This window comes from Jaculus jaculus, chromosome 1, assembly GCF_020740685.1.
Source record: "Jaculus jaculus isolate mJacJac1 chromosome 1, mJacJac1.mat.Y.cur, whole genome shotgun sequence".
NCBI classification, from domain to species: domain Eukaryota; kingdom Metazoa; phylum Chordata; class Mammalia; order Rodentia; family Dipodidae; genus Jaculus; species Jaculus jaculus.
In genome coordinates, this window is record NC_059102.1 from 120,282,220 (window position 1) to 120,304,917 (window position 22,698).

The 22,698-nt window shown below is 43.8% G+C and overlaps 1 protein-coding gene across 1 annotated transcript in view; it reads right to left on the reverse strand.

The window, feature by feature from the left end:
• Positions 1 to 4,284: 4,284 nt before the first annotated feature.
• The window catches only part of Frrs1l (ferric chelate reductase 1 like), a 32,620-nt gene continuing 14,206 nt past the window's right edge, over positions 4,285 to 22,698 (reverse strand). Inside the window, exons 2-5 of the mRNA XM_004656991.2 lie at positions 13,143 to 13,227; positions 12,017 to 12,155; positions 9,532 to 9,778; positions 4,285 to 4,502 (exon numbers count right to left, since the gene is read on the reverse strand). Coding sequence (XP_004657048.2) covers positions 4,330 to 4,502; positions 9,532 to 9,778; positions 12,017 to 12,155; positions 13,143 to 13,227 — 644 coding nt within the window. The 3' untranslated portion in view covers positions 4,285 to 4,329. The remainder of the gene's footprint in view (positions 4,503 to 9,531; positions 9,779 to 12,016; positions 12,156 to 13,142; positions 13,228 to 22,698) is intronic.

Genomic DNA, 22,698 nt, shown 5'->3' on the forward strand with positions numbered 1-22,698 from the left:
TACATCCATTATGAGGCAAAACAGCACTGTTACTAAGGATCCTATTTATGTTTCAGAAGACAAAGTTCAGTGTTTACTGAGAGAACAGTTTGAACACAGGTGGAGGAATAGAAAATTGTCAGCCAAGCTGGGGGTGGTGGTGCACACCTTTACACCCAGCACTAGGGAGGCTGAAGTTAGGAGACTCTCCATGAGTTTGAGGCCAACCTGAGCTTACCTAGTGAATTCTAGGTCAGCCTAGGCTAAAGCAAGCCCCTACCTCAAGAAAGAAAAAGGAAAAATGTTGGCCATGCTTGCCATAAGCAATGCTTGCTGAGGACCTACTATGAAACAGGGTCCGTTACGATAGCGAATCGTCAGAAATGGCTCCTGCATAAGGGAGTTTAGCACAGAGGACAAAAGCAGCAAATCTGGGCTGGAGAGATGGCTTAGTGGTTAAGCGCTTGCCTGTGAAGCCTAAGGACCCTGGTTCGAGGCTCGGTTCCCCAGGTCCCACGTTAGCCAGATGCACAAGGGGGCGCACGCGTCTGGAGTTCATTTGCAGAGGCTGGAAGCCCTGGCGCGCCCATTCTCTCTCTCTCTCTCTCTCTCTCTCTATCTGTCTTTCTCTCTGTGTCTGTCGCTCTCAAATAAATAAATAAATAAAATTAAAAAAAAAAAGCAGCAAATCTGCTACATCTTCCCTCCCTCCCTCTCCTCCTCTCCCCACCTCTCTCTCCCCTCTAACTCTTGTATATTAGTTATGTTTTTCCTCATTTTCTTAGTGGGCACTGACCTGTAACCCCCACTACCAGCATGGGGCTACCATCCACAATGAGCTTTTGATCAGAGAAACCTACAAGGTTTCCCAAAACAATGACAGACTTCTGTCAGAGTACTTGATGACCCACGAAAGGCCAGTGGTAAGACCCTATTGCTGAAGACTCCATACGCAGCTGACACGTAAAATGGAATGACATGGCTGGAAGCCAGGAGAAAGTCAGTCCCCAGACAGTCAGCGTGTCTAGTGCCAGAAGGTGCTACATGGGCGACTGGGGGAAATGACCAGTATCTGTCCAAGCAACTCATGGTCTAACCTAATTAACAACAAATAACCTGGTGTGATGACCACACAAGTGCAATAGTGGCTCACAGCCATGGTGGGGAATTTGGGATTTGGCTAACTGATCCCCTCAGTGGTACGAGACCCATAGCTGGAGCTGGGAAACAAGTCAGAACCATATCCAAACATAAGCCCACTCTCCAATATCAAGCTACCATCAATCATGGGGTACAAGAGGGCCTACACCTATCAAACTCTCTATCAAAAAAGTAAGTGTTATCTCAATTTTCCCGTGCTAACTTACTCTCCGTTGGAGAATCTGCTTCTCTTTTTCAGACAGATGCAGATCCTAAGGAGAGAGCTGCCCCATCATACCTCAAAAGGGGCCCAACTGAAACTAAGGAAAATTGGCAAAACAAGCAAGGGAGCTATTTTCCTGATGAACCGGATACCAGCACAAAGAGGAAGGAGACCAACACAGAGAAAAATCAACTCCTACCAATTCAGAGAGCCAGAGCCCCAGAGGCCCCCAACACCTCAGCACTGAAGCAGACCAAAAATGAACCCAACATGGCTCAGGGAAATTTTGTGAAAGAGGGGGAGGAAAGAATGTCAGAGTCACATGTTGGGTCATGATATGCAGAGACATTTATGGTACCAATAACTGTGGGCTAACTCCACAATGCATGACCCATTTACATCAACAAGGAGGGTCCATTGGGAGGGGATAGATCATGGATGAACCTAAACAATGGTACCAAACTGCCTGTATTTGCTGAAAAGAAAACTAATAAATTAAATTTTAAAAAAGAAAAAGAAAGTCTGAGCGTAGCATGAGGAAGCCTGGCAGGCTATGGGGGTGCTAGGCTAAGTCCTACACCTACCTAGTCCAGAGAACTGGATGAAGAAATGAAGACAGCACCCAGGAAATACGTAACAGGGGAGAGAAAGTAGGTTCAGAGAACTGAGGGCCCCTCAATCTTGCTGGAACCAGCAGTGGGGCCAAGCAGCAGTGATGATATTAGAGCTCACCAAATCTGCACTTTGCTGTCAGGGCAAGGAGCACTCACTGAAAGGTCTCAGCATAAACACACAAAACTGGTCACTGAAGTAGAAACTGTAGAAATAGTAACTTGATTTGAAATGTACATGGAAGGAAACTTCACTCATGCCTACTATTAACTGAAGTCTCTGTTTCAACCTATTTACAGATCAACTATTATACACATGAGAGAGAGAAGTACAAAAATATCTGTTTTCTCGTTTACAACATGGTTGTCTGCATACTGTGTTCCTCATTCCTAAACTAGCTACTGTAGCTGAGAAGATGATACACAGGCCACGCGTGGCCAAGCTTGACCAAGATCGCAGGGTTTAATAAAGAGGCATTGTAGTCAAATGGAGCCACAAACTAGAACCTTGAGCTTGAAATCCTACCCAGTTCCACTGCTCACTTGGGTGTCATTCAACCTCTTGCCACGTGCAACGAAGCATTTCTCCTGTGTCCCTTAGAAACACTTGGCAACAGTGCGATGTCACAAAGCATCAATGTCTTCCTTCTTCTGGCTCGCTCAGGTCCAGGCAAATTTGAAAGCTCTCCCCACAGGCAGACTTTCACCTCTGACATGAATCTTGAGGATAGCTTTGGAAATCATACCCTGGTGTTGTTTAATCACAAAGTTGGAGCCAGCTTTAAAGCAAGGGGGCAAGTCAGGAAATTTTAGAACACCATAGCAATAACGGATCATCGGCGTAACTATGCCTACAGACTCCTCTCCTCTAAGTAGGCCGCTAGCACAGACATTTGGAACAAAGGAGCATTTAGGAAACACATGACATCAAGCATTATTATGAATTATGCTGACAGCCAATGTACAAGCCTGAACATTCTGAATGGAAACAACATGAATTCACTTTCTGGGTCATCTCCTCATTTTCTAATTAAAAGTTAACAATCTCTGACAAAAAAAAAATTGCCTCAAATGTCTACAATATCCAAACATGTTGATATATGTTATCAAAATGTCTTAATTTTTTTTTGAGGTAGGGTCTCACTCTAGCTCAGGCTGACCTGGAATTCACTATGGAATCTCAGGGTGGCCTCGAGCTCATAGTGATCCTCCTACCTCTGACTCCCGAGTGCTGGGATTAAAAGTGTGAGCCACCACGCCTGGCTTTTTCTTTTTTTTATGAGAGAGAAAGAGAGGTTTGGTGTGTCAGGGCCTCCAGCCATCGCAATTGAACTCCAGATGCATGTGCCACCCGTGCACATGTGCAACCTTGCACGCTTGTGTCACTGTGCATCTGGCTTATGTAGGAGCTGGAGAGTCACACTGGGTCCTTAGGCTTCGCAAGCAAGCGCCTTAACCACTCAGCCTTCTCTCTAGCCCACCTTACATTTTTTATTAAGGTGATTTGTCTATTATAACACATAACTGAATCATGCTTCTTTTATGCTGACTTTAACACTCCATTGCCAATATATCCACATATGAATATCTTAGCTTATAAAATACAGCAGCAGAAGCATCCAAATTCTAACTACTAAGAATTCTCCTATTTTATCATTAAAAGATTTGTTTATCTTCATGAACATTCACAGTTCTTTTTCTAACCTTTCCTAGAAATAATATAAAATGTTTTCTCATAGCTACTGACTGAGAAGAAATTTCAAATAAATACAAGCCATTTCCTATGACTACTATCTCTCCCAGACTCCCCATCAAAGTGTGGATATACAAAACACTTATGCTATGAAGTATTCTCAAAAGGCTGGCTGTGAGCTTGTGACATCTGAGTAAGTTCTCCACAGGAACATACAAAGTAACTCGCTTATGCTGTCATGCTGAGTTAAGACTGTTCTGAGACATCGTTTCTGTGCCCAGCTCTTTCTCTATCTTACTGAATGTTATCTGATCACATTGGCCAAGGTTACGTGACCTGTGGGTTATAAAAAGGCAGCCTTTGTGGGCTTTTAAATCCCACTCAGTGTGACGGCAATCATAGTTTATCAAGCCAATATGTGGACATTATGAAGCTCAGATATGAAAACATACTTGAAAGTGCTTACAAAAGTTTTAGGTACTTCCCAAAAGTATGATTATCACTATTTCCCAATCCTATTTGACTAGAAAAGAAGCTTATTTTGTTTTTTTTTTCCCCAAAAAAGCTGAAGTCATGACTTGTTTTTAATTGACAGAAGCTAAAGTCATTCTCAATATTCTTGAAAAATATATTAATAGTAAAAGTTTTCCAATCTGTTTAATCTGCTGGCCTTGTATCCCTGGTTACGGGGTTCCCATCAGTAAGTAGAAGGTCAGGGCAACAATGAGGAGCAAACAAAATGGAGATGAGAAGGTCTGATAAGCAGCCGATGGCATAAAAATGTCTTCATACTTGTAAATACTGACAACTCGCTCCGAAGCTGGTGGAGAGTCTATATCATGTCTTGTGATGGAGCCTTGAAGACAAAAACAGCAGGGAGTGACAATCACAAACAGTACAGATTGCAAATGAGATAGGCAGATGACAGAAAAAGAAGAGGTCTTCAGTGTGAATGCATGCGCCCTGGCTATAAAGCCCTGGGACTGGATACTAGAGTATTCATCAGAATTCTCCAAAATGCAATATAACAGGGAACACAGGAATGACCCAAGGTCATCCAAAAGACTGGTTCTTACGAGGCTGCAACACCCCCTCCATCAGATCAGTGTCACTGTTCTGTCTCCATAGCAGCCAAGCTTTAATATCACCACTTCAATGAATTTTATGAATTCCTACTTTCTCTAGTAAGTTTCAACTTCTTAATAATAAGTGAGAAAATGTATGTGTGTTTTTCCGTGGGTGCGTGTGTGTGTGTGTGTGTGTGTGTGTGTGTACGTGTGTGGTGTGTGTCCCAGGGGATGGAACCCAGGACTTTGCGCAGGCGAGGCAACTGTTCTGCTACCCCTAAGCTACATTTCTAGCCCTGTGTCTTTTGGACAAGGCTCAGCAACTCCAGAGGACGCTGAGGTCCTCATTCACAGATGGAAGCCCTCTTTCCCTGTCTGTGAGGCATTATGAGTTAGCCTGACCTAGACAGGCCAGAAAGGATGTGCCATGCTGGATGTCTGTGTACCTTTCTGGAAGAATGATATAAAAATTAGGATGACCATGATAACAAGTGTTTGGATAGAAAACTTTTCTTGACCTGGTTAAAAGTAGAAAGAGGGAAGGTCTCTGAGTAAAATAATGGTTAAGGGCTGGTGGGATAGATCAGTGGCCGACAGCTTTCCTAGCATGCAGGGGCCTGGGTTTGATCCCCTAGCGCTACAGAGCTCAAACAGTAAAAAGTTGCAATAAGGCATTTTCTCGAAGCTATCTGTGCTGCACATCTGTCGTCCTGGTAGGAGGACCTCTGGAACCCAAAAGTTTGAGGCTGGCCTGGGTAACCACATCTCCTTAAGAAAAGAGATGAACAAGTTAAAGCGGGCTACATTTCTGACCTCCTGAAAGATCCCCAGGAAATAATCACCAAACTCCTAAGGTAGAGAAACTGAGGCATTTGAGTTCAGTGCAAAGGCTTCCTTAGGACAGGAGCTCGGACCGAGGGGTTTTGTTTGTTTTTAGTTTACAGAACTGGAGATTGATCCCAAGTCTTTAACAGTGCTAAGCAAAAGATTTACCAATGATGCTAAGCAAAAGATTTACCAATGAGCTAGAATCCCACCGTCTTTTTTTTTTTTTTCAACTTTTTGAGACATAAAAATAAAACTAATTTACCATGCTGGCATTGAACTCATTCTGTAGTCCACACAGGCCTTAAACTCGTGATTTTCCAGCCTCAGTCTCAGTCTCAGAGGAGTTGAAATCACAGGCTTGCACCACCAGGCCTGGCTCAGAGGAAGGATTTTTAAGGTCCTGACCCTGAGGGAGCTCTGGAATACACGGCATGGCAAGCATCTGCTCCATGGCTAGCTCCTGCTTGTGCGAGTTCCTCTGGCTAGCTCCAGGTCCTTCTCTCCACAGGGCCCGCTCGGGCCTCCTACCTCACCTCACCTCACTGGGTCCCCTGCTTGGGTTCCGATGCTAAGCCATGCACCTCCAGTTTATGCTATTCAAGACTTAACCCAAAGTTTATGAGAGATAGGAAGGGAATGGACAAGACTTGGCCAATAGCCAGACATTAGATCTCTCAAGATACAGGAAAAATAAAGGCCAGCACAAAGGGTAAAACTTTGCTTGTTTGGCTTGGAGACAATTGGAACAAAAGCATGGAGGCAGTCTATCAGGCAAGGCAAGACAGATCTTGGGGAGGGGGTGGACCTTAGACATTAGACTAGGAGGCCATATACGTAAGATGACCTTTTGAACACACAGCAGTCTCCCTGCTCCAGGGTTTCACCTTCCAGGCTCACCCACCACCAATTACAGGTAGGAGCCCTGTGCATTCGAGGCTATCCTGTGGCTACAGAGTGAGTTTCAGGTCAAACTGGGATAGAGTGAGACCCTGCCTCGATAAAACAAATAATCAAAGAAAAAAATATGTGCATATACATATACATACATATATATTGTACAGTATAGTAAGATATTTTGAGACAGAGCAAAATTTATATTTATATAACTTATTGCAGTATAGTATTATAATTATTCCATTTTATTATTAGCTACTGCTATTACTCTCTTACTGTATCTAATTTATAAATTATGTATAAGAAGAAAAAATGTATGTGTAGCACTTCTGGCAACCACTGGAGTCTTGGAACAGATCTCCCACAGATGGGGGGGGGAACTACTATACAACATTTTCCAATTTGTTAAAGCAATTTCAAATAGTGTTTTCACTTAATAATTCAATAATCCAACGAAGTAGTTATTACTATTACCCCTGCTTTAGATATGAGGAAATGAATTTCAGATTTGGGGCAGAACCAATGCTGAAACTCAAATTCTTAAACTCCAATCCTATCATTTTAAATGAATTCATTTCTCCAGGCTAAGATATCATTTATTTCCCAGGGTTCTGGAAGTACCTGAAGGTATCATTGCAGATCCATAGGTCTAATCTGGGAAATCAGAAAGTGGAAAAGGAGGGGCTGGAGGAATGGTTTAGCAGTTAAGGCACTTGCCTGCAAAGCCTAGGGGCCTAGGTTCAACTCCCCAGAACCCACATAAGCCAGATACACATGGTGGCACATGTGTCTGAAGTTGGTTTGCAGTGGCTGGAGGCCCTGGTGCGCTGATTCTTTCTCTTTCTCTCTCTCTAAGAGAGAAAGAGGAAGGAAGGAGGGAAGGAAGGAAGGAAGGAAGGAAGGAAGGAAGGAAGGAAGGAAGGAAGGAAGGAAGGAAGAGAGGGAGGGAGGGAGGGAGGGAGGGAGGGAGGGAGGGAGGGAGGGAAGAGAGAGAAAAGAGGGAAAGGAGGGAAGGAAAGGAAGGGAAGGGAGGAAGGAGAGAAGGAAGGAAGGATGGGAAAAAGATATATAAGAAGGTGTCCAATTGTTTCCCCAGTTGGCAACAGGTGAGGAGGAACATGAGGATTGATTAATGAAAACAAATTGGAGGAAAACATGGGATCACATGAGGAAACACAGTAACCAAAGGGGTTAGGCTGTGCATGGCGGCCTACATTTATAACCTCAGCTACTAAGGAAGCTGAAACCGGGGGATCACCAGCCTAAGCTACAAAGATCAATGTGTGTATGAGAAAGAGGGAGGCAGTGGGGGGAGGAGAAAGAGAGAAAGGAAGGGAAGAAGAAGATGAGGAAATAAAGAAAAAATAGTAAGGAAGGAATGAAGGAAAAGTGGGAAAGGAAGGATGGAACAGAGTTAGTTGCAAAACTATCAGGAGCCAAAGTGAGAGAGTGAGTTCACACAAAATTGTAAACCCAACTCACTTCCACTCTTGTTCAGGCCTCTAAGCTGATCAACCAGGAAGCATGCTCAAGACACAATGTGACATGACTTTAGCAGTCTTTAGATGATCTCTACGGATGCCCTCAAGTCTCTGATGGGTAAACTGATAAGAAGCATTGCCATCCATAGTAAGGTCATCCGTGAGCTAGCATCACCATGGATAGAAATGCAGACTTGGGTTAGAGAGATGGCTTACCAGTTAAGGTACTTGCCTGTGGAGCCCAAGGACACAGGTTCAACTTCCCAGAATCCATGTAAACCAGACGCACAAGGTGGTGGATGCATCTGAAGTTCGACTGTAGTGGCTAGAGACCCTGGCATATCAATTATCTCTCTCTTTCTCATAAAAAAATGCAGACTCTCAGGCCCTACCCCATGCATACAACATTGCATTTTAACAACACAGCCAGGGAACTCATATGTACCTCATTGTTTGATGAGTAACAGGCCAAATTATAGGATAACTCGGTTTATTTGTGACCATGAGAATAGTCATAAAGTGAGCACTAACAAAATGCTTACTATTGACATCTAAAGAAATCTCTAGAAGCTTTTTTCTATTCAGTGTGCTCCTATGTAGAGGATAAGAGTTAAGAGAATTCACTGACCTTAGAGTCTGAAAGACCTGAGACTGAATTTTACTTCTTCCATTAGTTAGTTGTACAGCCATGAGCACATTTCATTTATTTATTTATTTATTTGCAATGAGAGAGAGACAGAGAGAATGGGTGTGCCAGGGCCTCCAGCCACTGCAAAGGATGCCACTTTGTGCATCTGGCTTTAAATGGGTACTAGGGAATCAAATCAGGGTCTTTAGGTTTTGCAGGCAAATGCCTTAACCACTAAGTCACCTCCCCAGCCCCGTGAACATATCTTATTTTATTTAAAAAAAAATTTATTTATTTATTTGAGAGCAACAGACAGAGAGAGAGGCAGAGAGAGAGAGAGAGAGGATGGGCATGCCAGGGCCTCCAGCCACTGCAAATGAACTCCAGACGCGTGCGCACCCTTGAGCATCTGGCTAACGTGGGTCCTGGGGAATCAAGCCTCAAACCGTGGTCCTTAGGCTTCACAGGCAAGTGCTTAACCGCTAAGCCATCTTTCCAGCCTTATTTTATTGTTTTTGAGGTAGGGTCTCACTCTAGTGCAGGCTGACCTGGAATTCACTATGTAATGTCAGGGTGGTCTCGAACTCCTGGCAATCCCCCTACCTCTTTCCTCCACAGTGCTGGGATTAAAGGTGTACGCCACTATACCCAGCTCCATAAGCATATTTCTTAATTTCTCTAGAATGAAGATAATTTCTAGACTTCTACAGAGTGTGGTAAGGAGTAAATGGAAATGTGAGAATAACAGTCTGTACCCTATGTATGGCAGACATTAGATGCTGTCTCTCACTGCTCTAGCTTTGTACATGTGGTGTGTCTCATACCCATTGGCCTATCCTTGTATATAAACAAGTCTTCTCCAACCTTCTGGAGGAAGGGGCCATATTTCCTTTTCCTTTTAGAGCATGTGGAATGCTTATAGCTCCCTTGAGAACGCATGCACTGCGTTGGCTGGTGTGTAATGCAAGAGCTGAAATGCAACCTTACCCTGAATGGCTGGACCCCAAGCAAACAGGTAATACCAACTCAAATGCAGATCCACAATGGTTTCATCCCTGGGAACATTCACGGGGCGTTTAAACCTGCATGTGACACGGTTGTTCTCAAAAACCCCTTCTTCATCTCTGGCAGGATTTCTCTGAATCTCCTTTGCCCACTGGCCCACGTTATAGAAGTGCTGTATGCGGACTCGGCCATTGTCATCATGCACACAGGCCATGACGTCATCTCCACCCTAAAACATGGAAAAGGATTAAGACGGGGTTAAAAAAAAAATCACATTCGTCTTCTGCAAGCAATTCACTCAGAAATGTACATTCCATGACCCCTGTAATTAGAATTCTCATCCAAGATTATCTGGGATGTCACTGACAAGCCTTTGGTGTGCTGCGAAGTTAGCATCATAGTAAGTACCCCACAGGAAACAGAACAGAGTACACTAGGGCTTCAGAGAGATACACGAGGTGGACAACGACGGCCCGGCGTCCTGATGCTGTTTACTACAGTCCTTCCCGGGGTCCACATGTCTGCTGGCCAGTGGATATTGTGGGAGACTAAGTTTATTGGACTCAGTTCTTCACTCCTTCTTAGTAGCAGCGTATACACACCCAGGCTTCCTGGCAGAGGGAGTGTACTTCTGAGGCCTTTCATTCTGGCATGGGCTGTGTGACTCATTTTGGGCAGTGGAATATTATTACATGTGACCGGAGCAGAAGTATGAATGGCATGATCATGACATTGTAATAAAATAAGAAATCATATTTGTTTTCGGCCCTGGGTTCCTGGCACCCCGCTCCTGACACCACTGAAGCCTCTAGAGAAGAGTTTCTTTTGTATGCTAATGAATGACTAGTGGCTAAAAGCCCCTAGACAGCTTCAGAATAGGGCCTGGTTACCAGAAAGGCCAAGAATAAACCCAAGACTCACTCCTCACTCCATGAACCTCACTCCGTGGCCCCTGGATTGAATTATCACTAATGATCAATGATTTAATCAATCATGGCCACAAACTGAAGACTTCATTACTAAAAAACAAAGAACTGGGATACACTGAATCACCGGAGGGTCGTGCACACGAAGCAGGCCTCCAAGTGCCTCCTCCCTTCTCCCCCACCTTCTCTCTGCATCTCCTGCATCTGCCTCCTCATTTCTATCCTTTGTAACACTCTTGATAATAGATAGATGCTAGGGTTTGGATCTGGACTATCTTTCGTGATCCCTCAGCTTTTGGCAATACTGGAAAATGGTGGAAATTTTCAAATATGGAACCTAGAGGAAGTAAATTGAATTACTGAGAGCGTGCCCTTAGAGGAGTTGCTGAGACTGCCCCCCACACCACATGGCTTCCTGCCTGCCATGGATGTGAGTCTCTGAAACCATGAGCCAAAATAAACCTTTCAGTGTGTGTGTGTGTGTGTGTGTGTGTGTGTGTGTGTGTGTGTATGCAGTGATGGGCCTATCCATGCTAAGCAAGTTCTCTAGCACTAAACTACCTTACCAACACTTAAAACCTTTCTTGTTGTAAGTTGATTATCTCAAGCTGGAGAAATGGCTTAGTGGTTAAGGCACTTGCCTGTTAAGCCTAAGGACCCAGGTTTGATTCCCCAGTACCCACATAAGCCAGCTGCACAAAGTGGCACAGGCATCTGGAGTTCATTTTCAGTCGCTAGAGTTCCTGATGTGCTCATTCTCTCTTTCAAATAAATAAATAAATAATATATATATTTTTAAGTTGATTACTTGCTTGTCATAGCAAAGGAAAGCAGCCTGATGCAATAAGTAAATGTGAGTAAAGTGCTTACCTGAATTATAGCAAATTAATGAAACTGTAGCTAGAGGTCATGGGAACTCTGATTTATAGCTGCTAGTCAGAAGCATGGGTCACAACTTAGGATTTGTCATTGGCATGTAACGTGGAGCAGTCATGTCAGACTAAACCTTCACATCAGGATATCTGACACTGACTGTGTCAGAGATGATTTGAATTAAAGAACAGGATGTCCACTTGAGAATTGCTTGGTGTGGGGCAGGGGGACAAAGCTGCGTATCTGCTCACTCAGGTGTTCTGTGTTGATTTTTCCTCTTACAGTGGCTCTGCTGCCTGTGCTGTGAAAGGAACGCGCCTCGCTAGCTGCTCCTTCCAGATCCAAGAGCCTGAACCCATGGACTGCAGCCAGGCGCTGCCGAACCACCTAGAATGAACTGACTGAGTCCCAGCCACCCTGCACATATGCGAGTAAGAGACGCGTGATTATTGGTCCAACATGCATTTTTGGAGGTTCTTTCTCCAGCACATGACTGTGCACCACAAGACAGCTTGTGTTCCAATAACCAACACTTCCACTGAAGCCCACTTGGACTTTAAACTTGAAACTAATTCTCATTCTTCACTGATGGATTCATTTGCTTCTAAAATCTAAGAAGCCCAGGCACTTGATGGAAATAGTAGCTTCTCTCCTGATTTGCATCTTACCATTTTCTTGTCCGAAGAGAATCCAACTGCTACCCAGCCATCTGTGTCTGCGCTCAGCTCAAATTCCACATCAGCCCCTATCATCCGGTAGCTAAGGAAGTACTCACACGTCTCTGCGTTACAGCCTGGCTTGCCATATCTGCAGGATAGACCAAGAGAGACATGACTGCTCCACTTCATCAGTACAGAAAAAGAGCATCCACTGTGTGTCAGACAGGATGCACAGCGACTACCCTCCGCATCCGATCTTTGCTTCTTGGGATCTCAAAAATTGTTTCGCCCAGGAGGGACCATGAAGATAACCCATTTATTAAATACAAACCTTAGGCCCAGAGAATGGTGCAGAGTGAAGTCAGCGTCCACAACAGAGCTTGAACTGGATCTCTAAACACACTCCCAAGGGGCTTCAAATGAATTTATGGATTAATAGGTATAGGAAAATAACAGACCTCTAGACTCTCTCAAAACAAGGAAACAGTTGGGCGTGGTGGCACATGCCTTTAATCCCAGCACTCGGGAGGCAGAGGTAGGAGGATTGCTGTGAGTTCAATGCCACCCTGAGACTACATAGTGAATTCCTGGTCAGCCTGAGCTAGAGTGAGACCCTACCTAAAAAAACAAAATAAATAAATAGTAAAATAAAACAAAAACCAGCAAACAACACTGTCTGGGTGTGGTTGTGCATGCCCATAATCCTGGTACTGGGGAGGTGGAGACTGGAAGATTGCCCACAAGTGAGTCCAGTAAAGCCGACCTAGGCCGTACAATGAGTACTAGGCCAGCCTGGGCTACACAACAAGAGTGTCTGAAAAAATGGTGGGGAAAAAAGGTGGGGAACAGAATACAGGAACAGTGATTAGAAATGACCACAACTTTGCTGCAGTTACCAAAGGGTGCAGACCTAGGATCAAAAGAAATAAGCAAGCCAGGCATGGTGGTGCACACCTTTAGGAGAACTGCTGTGAGTTTGAGGCCACCCTCAGACTACATGGTGAATTCCAGGCCCACCTGGTTGACAGCAAGACCCTACCTCAAAACAATACAAAAACAAACAAACAAAACAAACAGAAGAAGAAGTAAGGACCTTTGTTCATTTTAAAGTTGTCCAAGTCACAGCTCTACCAACCTAAAGCATCCCTTGGTTCTTCCGCAGTCTTCCACTTTGATTTTGGCGAATGGGTCCACAGGAGGAGCAGTGGGAAAAGGGTAACCTGGGCAGTGAGAATTAATAATGATTAGAATCCAGCGGCGTTGATGACTTCATATCACTTCTCTAGCAGTGTCTGGAGTCTTAGCAACGGGCCGTGAGGAACCAAAACAGCCCCTTCTTGAGTGGTGGACATAGGCCCACACCTTTGAACCCAACCTTATGTGGGGTCCAGAAATGGGTATGTTATTGCCTCATTTTAAAGCAAGGAACTAGAGACTCCAAATCATTCCATGTAACCACTCGATGACCACTATGAGTTTGAAAAGTCACATATTTAATATAACATGCATGCTCTAGAAAAAAAAAATGACAATGGCTTGCTCATATACTTCATGGTACAATGTCTCCATGTATATGCAGATGACGGTTTTTACCTTCCATTTCTGGGAACTGCCACTTAGCCCAAAGCTGTAACATTTTTATGCCACTAAGTCCTTCCAACACATAACTGCTAACACGGTGCACCCTGTTCTGATGCGGTTGTGTAATGTATGAAAGCACACACTGGGGACAAGGCTGCAACTGCGTCTGCTTATTCTGCGTGCACGGGAACCACGCAGGCTGCATTCTGTATTTCCTGCCCAGCAGAATGTTTGGCACTAGATACTGAGTAAGTGACTGTCAACTGACGCTTTGCAAGCACCTCTATGGATGAGGCAGTGTAAATAAATTTCTGAAAATTATTGTTTTCCCCCACTGTGTGATGTCTCATTTTGTGTTTTGTAACACTTTTTAAAAAAATGAAGTTTGCTTTCTTTTTTCCAAGGTAGGGTCTCACTCCAGCCCAGGCTGATCTGGAATTCACTATGTAGTCTCAAGCTGGTCTTAAACTCATGGTGATCCTCCTACCTCCTGCCTCCCCAGTCCTAGGACTAAAGGCATGTGTCACCATGCCAGGCAAAAAGTGAAGTTTTAGGGGCTAGAGAGATGACTCAGCAATTGAGGTGCTTGCCTACAATGCCTAATGACATGAGTTCAATTCCCCAGTACCCACGTAGAGCCAGATGCAAAAAGTGGCGCATGCATCTGGAGTTCATTTGCTGTGGCTAGAGGCCCTGATGCGCTCATTCCCTCTCCTTGCAAATCAATAAAATATTTTTAATTAATTAGTTTTAATTGACAACTTCCATAATTGTAGACAATATTTCATGGTAAATCCCTCCCTCCCCCTACTTTCCCCTTTCAAACTCTACTCTCCATCATATCCCTAACCCCCCTCTCAGTCTCTTATCTATTTTTATTTATTTATTTATTTGAGAGTGACAGATAAGAGAGAGAAAGAGGCAGAGAGAGAGAGAGAGAGAGAGAGAAAGAATGGGTGCGCCAGGGCCTCCAGCCACTGCAAACAAACTCCAGACATGTGCCCCCCCTTGTGCATCTGGCTAATGTGGGTCCTAGGGAATCAAGCCTCAAACCAGGGTCCTTAGGCTTCACAGGCAAGTGCTTAACCGATAAGCCATCTCTCCAGCCCAATTTATTTATTTTTATTTATATATTTTTGTTTTGTTTTGTTCTTCAAGGTAGAGTTTCACTCTAGTCCAGGCTGACTTGGAATTCACTCTGTAGTCTCAGAGTGGCCTCAAACTCATAGCAGTCCTCCTATCCCTTCCTCCTGAGTGCTGGGATTAAAGGCATACGTCACCACGCCTGGCTCCCAAGGTTTGTTTGTTTAATTATTTATTTATTTGAGAGCGACACACACAGAGAGAGACAAAGAGAGAGAGAGAATGGGCACATCAGAGCTCTAGCCACTGCAAACGAACTCCAGTTGCATGTACCACCTTGTGCATCTGGCTTACATGGGTCCTGAGGAAACCAAGCCTCGAACTGGGTCCTTAGGCTTCACAGGATAGCACTTAACCACTAAGCCATCTATCTCTCCAACCTCCCCAAGTTCTTTTTAAATGAAGTTTTACTTAGCTCTAGTAGACTTTTTACACTTTTGTTTTGAACAAAAAAAAATGTCTCTTAGAGCTGGGGAGATGGTTGCAACTGGAGTTCATATTCCCAGAACTCACATAAAGCTATCATGCATCTGTAATCCCTTTCGACTACAGCGATAGGAGGCTGAAACTGGTGGGCCAGCTAAACTGGCCTTCACCAAAACTAAGAAAGACCTGTCTTAAAGAACATGGAAGGAGAGGGCCAACATCCCAAGGTTATCCTCTGACCTACACACATACACCATGACACATGCATGTGCACACACACACACACACACACACACACATATACACACACACACACACCCCTAGTATTTTTAAAGGGAGGTGAATAGATGGCTCAGAGCATTTTCCATGCAAAAGGGCCCAAGGGAGCCTGAGATCACCTGAGTTCAATTCCCCAGCACTCACATAAACAGCTGGGCCTGGCCACATGTGGTGGTTGGAATGTGAAATGTCCCCCATAGCCTCAGATTCAATGCCCAGCTGGTGCAGCCTTTGGGAGGTGAGCCTTGGTGGAGGAGGAGTGTCACAGGAGACAGACCTTGGGGAGTATTGGCCCAATCCTCCTGGGTGTTCACTCGCGAGCTCACGCTCGCTGCTCCTGCCTGCTGCTCATGTGTGAAGCCCTGAACTGGCTGCCTGCTCCACCGTGCTGGAGCTTCCCCTTGAAACTGGAAGTCTCAAACAAACCCTTTCCTCCCATAAGCTGCTTCTGGTCAGATATTTCGTTCCATCATCAAGAATGTAACTGCAATACAATGTTTGAAATGCCAGTCTTGTGGGAAGAAGCAAAGACCAGAGAATCACTGGGGCTTGCAGAAAAAAAAAAAGTGTCAATGGAATCAGTGAGACACTCCACCTCAAAGAAACATGCAGACGACTGATGGAGAGACACCTGATGTTTTGTTTTGATTTCTGCATGTGTGCACCTTGGTGCGTGCATCCTACACACACCACACCATAATGCTCCACATGTACACACACAAAAATGTCTCCCAGGGTATCTTGTCTGGCACATGTCTGTCCGCAGTGGATACCCATTTCTACAACTTCAGCCCTTGAGCACTTGATGAAACACAGTCCTAATTTTTTATCACCTCCAAGTAACTTTTCTCTACTGTAGATTGAGCCCTGCCTTGGATAAGCTTTCTGTTTTTCTCTTCACATTCATTGAGCAGCTTGCCAATGCTACCAGTTACGTTAAGGAGCTTCATATATGCCCTTCCTTTATTTGTTACCACAATTTTGAGGCTATTTTTTTTTCTTAGAATATTTATCCAGAATGCAGTGACTAATCACGTAAATGACTTTAAAAGATTCGATAGGTGACTGACAATCTCTTTAATGTTATTTTTGACTCACCTTTCCCATCTTCTTCCTTTTCTTTCCTATGTTTTGTGTGTGTGTGTGTGTGTGTGTGTGTGTGTCTCATAAATGCCAAGAAGTGCTCTACCAATGAGCAACACACCAGCCCCTTCTTTCATTTTTCAAACATATCACCCTTACTACTTCCTAGTGTGAGGATTAACTATGAGAGTAAGCTATAAGAACAAATTGTGGGAATGAACTGTAAGAAAGAAATGTGGGAATATAATACAGAAAATAATGGTGGGAATTTTTCTTATAGATCTTACAAATAACTTTCCTGAGATTATTGCTGTGAGATGCTGAATGAATTCCTTACTTACAACTTGCCCTCAGGTTAATCTTACAACTATGTAATCTACCCACTTTAACTAATGTGACGAGGTTTCCTCTGCCTTGGTGTGCCTTTGGCCTGGACAGCACTGTAACTGGTCCTGACTGCACTGTTCAGAGATGCTGACTATCTTAAGCTACGCTCTTTGCCCAATTTCCTCAGTGACCCAATTGGACTTTCCACTCAGAGCATGTGTGTAAGGAATGCGGACCGGGGCTGGAGGGCTGTCTTAGTGGTTAAGGCATTTGCCTGCAAAGCCAAAGGACCCAGGTTCGATTCCCCAGGACCCAGATGCACAAGGGGGCACATGTGTCTGTAGTTCATTTGCAGTGGTTGGAAGCCCTGGTGTGCCCCTTCTCTCTCTCTCTCTCTCTTCCCCTTTCTCTGTCAAATAAATAAATAAATAATAAAAAATATATTTAAAAAAAAGAAGTGCTGACTGTAGTGGTGAAGATGAGGTCAGTAACTAAAGTCCAACAGACATGTTGAAGACAACAGGTGGGCGTCATGTGATTACATTCGTGTTTAGAGTGGATGTGTGTCTGGGATCAGCAGAGTCCAGCAGGTCACACCCCTAAATCCCTTCCTTTACCAGGTGTTTAAGGATTATCCAAAGCCAAAAGTTCCTTACCTTTTGTTCATACGATGGACTATTTGGTCACTTTATTACTAGTTTTTGGTTGTTCAATAGAAACTCCAATGAGTACCTATGTTGCAGTCAGGTTCACATTTCTGGTAGAAATCGCCTAACCATGAGCAGCTTGTGGGAAAAATAAGTTTATTTTGGCTTACAGGCTTGAGGGGAAGCTCCACGATGGCAGGGGAAAACAATGGCATGAGCAGAGGGTGGACATCACCCCTTGGCCAACATTGTATGGACAATAACAACAGGGGAGTATGCCAAACAATGGCAAGAGGAAACTGGCTCTAATTCCCATAAGCCCACCTCTAACAATACAGTCCCTCCAGGAGGCATTAATTCCCAAATCTCCATCAGCTGGGAACCTAGCACTCAGCACACCTAAGTGTACGGGGGACACCTGATCACACCGCCACAGCCTGCATGCAGAAGAGATGCAGCTACAGCTACAGTCAGACCAGAGCAGCAGCAAGAGTAGATGCAGCGGGTTTACTAATGGCTTAAATTAAACTTTAGCTTTGTTTCCCCTCAGGCTACTGCTAGAAACAGCTTCCCACTGCTGGGTAGAAAAATTCCAAGAGTTAGTCTATAAATTCATGATTGTGCCTCCCAAATAGGGTACCTAACATCTAGCATAATACAGTGGTATATGTTAGACTTCTTGCTTAATAATAGTTATTATTGTCAGTGGATTATGATAACTAATATTTTATAAACTTGACTGAGAACTAATAACTATTGGGTAATACTGATTTTATTTTTTCTAAAGGAAAATGGGTTTCTAAACTCAAAATAAAAGCCAGTTTTGGAGCAAAGCTCACATAAATGTTCTAGTTTATTCTGGCTGGCAAATGCTTTCACTGAGGAACACTGAATCTCTATCATCCTGTACGCTAGAACAAAGTAAGAAATTAAGTGTCGTCAAATGTTCTAGTACTTAACAACTTTTCCTCCCCAGTGTTGGGGGTTGAGCTCAGGGCCTCTACATAATCTACCATTGAGCTATATATCCTTCGCCCTCAATAGCTTATTTTTATTTTGCTTTGTAAGGTGTTTGAAAAACAATTTGGCCCTTATCCCTGGTTCCTGAAACAGAGACTAAATCCTTGGACTGTTCCAAGTAACTGGAGTACCTACCTATTCTTGAGCCCCTTAGACCACACCTGAGGTGGCAGTGGTTTACAAACCCACCAACAGTACATGACCGTCCCAGTTTCCCCTTATCCTTAGGTAGATTCACATCATTACTGTCATTATTTTAACAGATTTCTTTTTGTTTATTTTTATTTGTTTATTTGAGAGCAACAGAGAGAAAAAGAGGCAGAGAGAGAGAGAGAGAGAGAGAGAGAGAGAGAGAGAGAGAGGGTGGGAGAGGGAGAGAGAGGGAGAGAGAATGGGCGTGCCAGGGCCTCTAGCCACTGCAAACGAACTCCAGATGCATGCACCTCCTTGTGCATCTGGCTAACGTGGGTCCTGGGGAATCGAGCCTCAAACTGGGGTCCTTAGGTTTCATAGGCAGACACTTAACTGCGAAGCCATCTCTCCATCCCTACTGTCATTATTTTAATTTGGATTTACTGATGTATTTAACATCCCTTCATATCTGTATTAAGCACTTGGGCTTCTCCTTCTCTGATTTATATTTCTCTACATTTACTGCTTTATTAGTTGGAATTTTAACTATTTCATAGATGTTTGTGATTATTCTATATACTTGCTGATTTCAGATGCTTTTTTTTTTCTTTTCTTTGGTTTTTGAGGTAGGGTCTCACTGTAGCCCAGGCTGACCTGGAATTCACTGTGGAGTCTCAGGGTGGCCTCGAACTCACGGCAATCCTCCCACCTCTGCCTCCCGAGTACTGGGATTAAAGGCATGAGCCACCACACCTGGCTTGCTTTTTTTTTTTTTTTTAAATATCACTCTGCCACTATTTTGTTTTTCTGTTTCTGGATTTTGTTTTGTTTCCAGGTAGGGTCTTGCTCTAGCCAAGGCTGACCTAGAATTTACTATGAAGTCTCAGGGTGGCCTTGAACTCACAGCACTCCTCCTACCTTAGCCTCCTGGGTCCTAGGACTAAAGGTATGTGCCACCATGGCTACTTTCCCTAATGATTTATGATGATATCTCAACAATGTACTACTATTTCTGCTCCTATAAACATAGGTCTATTTTGGGATTTTCTGCTTTTAAAAAGTCTGTTTCAGAATTAGGACTGCAGTATTTTAATTACTAGGTTTGGTAATATATTTAGCAAGGCAAAATTATCTTAGCCATTCATGGAATGTGCTTCTTCTGTGTGAAGTACAAAATTCATGTGTGAAGTTCTCTTCCAAAATTGTGCCGGACTTTTGCACAGGAAATTGCAATAAATTTGCAGATGAATTGGGAGTAAAGTGGAGAATATACTTGTAATTTCAAGTTAAGTCTTTTTAAGAACATGTCATATTACTACAGTTACCCATACTTCTTGTATTTTTTTAAATTTTTTATTTTATTTGAGAGAGAAAGAGGCACAGACAGATGGGGAGGGGGGAGAGAATGGGCATGCCAGGGCCTCCAGCCACTGCAAACCAACTCCAGATGCATGTGCCACTTTGTGCACCTGGCTTATGTGGGTACTGGGGAATTGAACCTGGGTCCTTAGGCTTTGCAGGCAAATGCCTTAACTGCTAAGCCATCTCTCCAGCCCCACCTTTTGTCTTTTAAATTTATTTCACATATGACTAATGTATTCTTTTTTTAAATTTTTATTTATTTATTTGAGAGCGACAGACACAGAGAGAAAGACAGATAGAGGGAGAGAGAGAGAATGGGCGCGCCAGGGCTTCCAACCTCTGCAAAAGAACTCCAGACGTGTGCGCCCCCTTGTGCATCTGGCTAACGTGGGACCTGGGGAACCGAGCCTCGAACCGGGGTCCTTAGGCTTCACAGGCAAGCGCTTAACCACTAAGCCATCTCGCCAGCCCTAATGTATTCTTTATGAGATAAAATAGGATTTTAAGTAAGTCTTCATTGTGTGTGTGTGTGTGTGTGTGTGTTTAAATACTTTTATTTACTTTTGGGAGGAAGGAAATGGGTACCCCAGGGCCCCTTGCCACTGCAAATGAACTCCAGATGCATGTGCCACTTTGTACATCTGGCCTATGGGGGTACTAATCAAACCCAGGCCATCAGACTTTGCAAAGAAGCACCTTTCACTACTGAGCCATCTCTCCAGCCTTGCTAAATCAAATGGTATCTTCTTTTTTTCACTTTCTAGTTTATTGTTTCTGGCCAGGAAGAGCTTTTGGGTGTTTATTCAGATCTTATATATGACAACCTTACTACATTTTCTTGTTTATTTCTGTTCATTGGTTAGTTTTTCATTTTTGGTATAAATACCCATCCCATTCTTATGTCTCTAAATTATTTTCTTTTGTTATTATGGTCATCATTTCCAGTATTATACTAAACAGCAGCAGTAGTAACGTCTTATTTTAACCTTAAAGGAGACAGCAGCTAAAGATTCTCCCTTAAGCATAATGTTTGCTTCAAATTTATCAAGACAGGCTGTTCTAAGAAGATGTTTCTGCTCCAATCTTAATCTCTTAAGAACTTTTCTAAAAGCTCAGTTTAGCAACAAAAATAACAAAAGGCCACATATCGACATATCCAGAATAGATAAATACTGAGAGAAAGACTAGTGGTTGCCCAGACCTGGGACAGGAGGAGTGGGGGACAGGGAAGATGAGCCAACTACGGGTAATGTCTTACAGGGTGCAGGGCTTCTTTGCAGGCTGATCAGTCTAACATTGATTGTGAGGATGGCTGCGTAACCAGTGAATAAACTAAAAACCACTATAGTGTGAGTTATACATTTGTGAGTAGTATCTCAATATAGCTCAAAAAGGAAGAAAAACCCATGGATTCTTACATACCGTTCCCTTGTGGCACGGCCTAGTTCTGAATTCAAGTCATGCATCTGTCTGACGGAACTCAGCAGGCAGCACTCAGAATTCGAGGTAGTGTCTGACCTCCCCATCAGGGTAGGCACAGTGACAGGCTGGAGTCAGTCTGCCATATTTTCCAAATTTCTCTTTCTCTCCCTCCTCCTTTTCCTCTTCTTCTCCTTCTCCCTTCCCCTCTTCCCCCTTTGTCTGCTGAGGCAGTGTCTCACATGGGCCAGGCTGGCCTTCAAGTTACTATGTAGCTGAGACTGGCCTTGAATGCCTGATCTCCCCAAGTGCTGGGATTGCAGCTGTACACCACACGCCCACCCTCAAATGTCTCCTTCATTTTGCACAGTTGATTTGCATTTTCATCCTTTTCTTTGACCATATCTACCAAAATTTTGTGAGACTTTGTAGAGTCAGCTTTTGGCTTGACTGGTCACACTCATTTGTGCATGCATGCTTTCCACCTCACTTATTTCTGCTCAAACCTGTATTATTTCCTTTTTTGTTTTGATTTGAGTGCCATTTCACTAGCTAGCAACCTTACTTCCTGACAAATGTATTCCAACTACACAGTTCTTCTAAGCTTTACCTGAGATTCATGCCAACATTTTGAAATGAAAAGCTTTTGGACATGTAACTGTGTACGATGCACATTCATGTTTCTGTGTGTGATGCACATGCCTGTGCATGTGGAGGCCAGGAGTCAGGGGTGTCAGGCATCTTCTTTGACTGCTTGCCTCTTTACTCATTGAGGCACAGCCTCTCACTTAGACCCAGACCTTGCCGATTCAGCTAGTCGAGGTAGCCAGTTTGCTTGGGGGACCGTCTCTGCCTCTCAAGTGCTGGGATTAGAGGCATATGTGGTCATGCACACCTGGCGTTGACATGCATCCTGAGTGCCGGGATTAAAGCCATGCGCCACCATGCCTGGCTCAAGTAATATGTCCTTTTTAAATTTTTTTTGTTCATTTTTATTTATTTAAAAATGACAGAGAGAGAGAAAGAGGCAGATAGAGAGAGAGAATGGGTGCGCCAGGGCCTCCAGCCACTGCAAATGAACTCCAGATGCATACGCTCCCTTGTGCATCTGGCTAACGTGGGTCCTGGGGAATCGAGCCTCAAACCGGGGTCCTTAGACTTCACGGGCAAGCGCTTAACCACTAAGCCATCTCTCCAGCACTAATATGTCCTTTTTAAAGTCTTTTTATTTCAGAGACAGAGAGAATATGAATGTCAGGGTTTCTGCTGCTG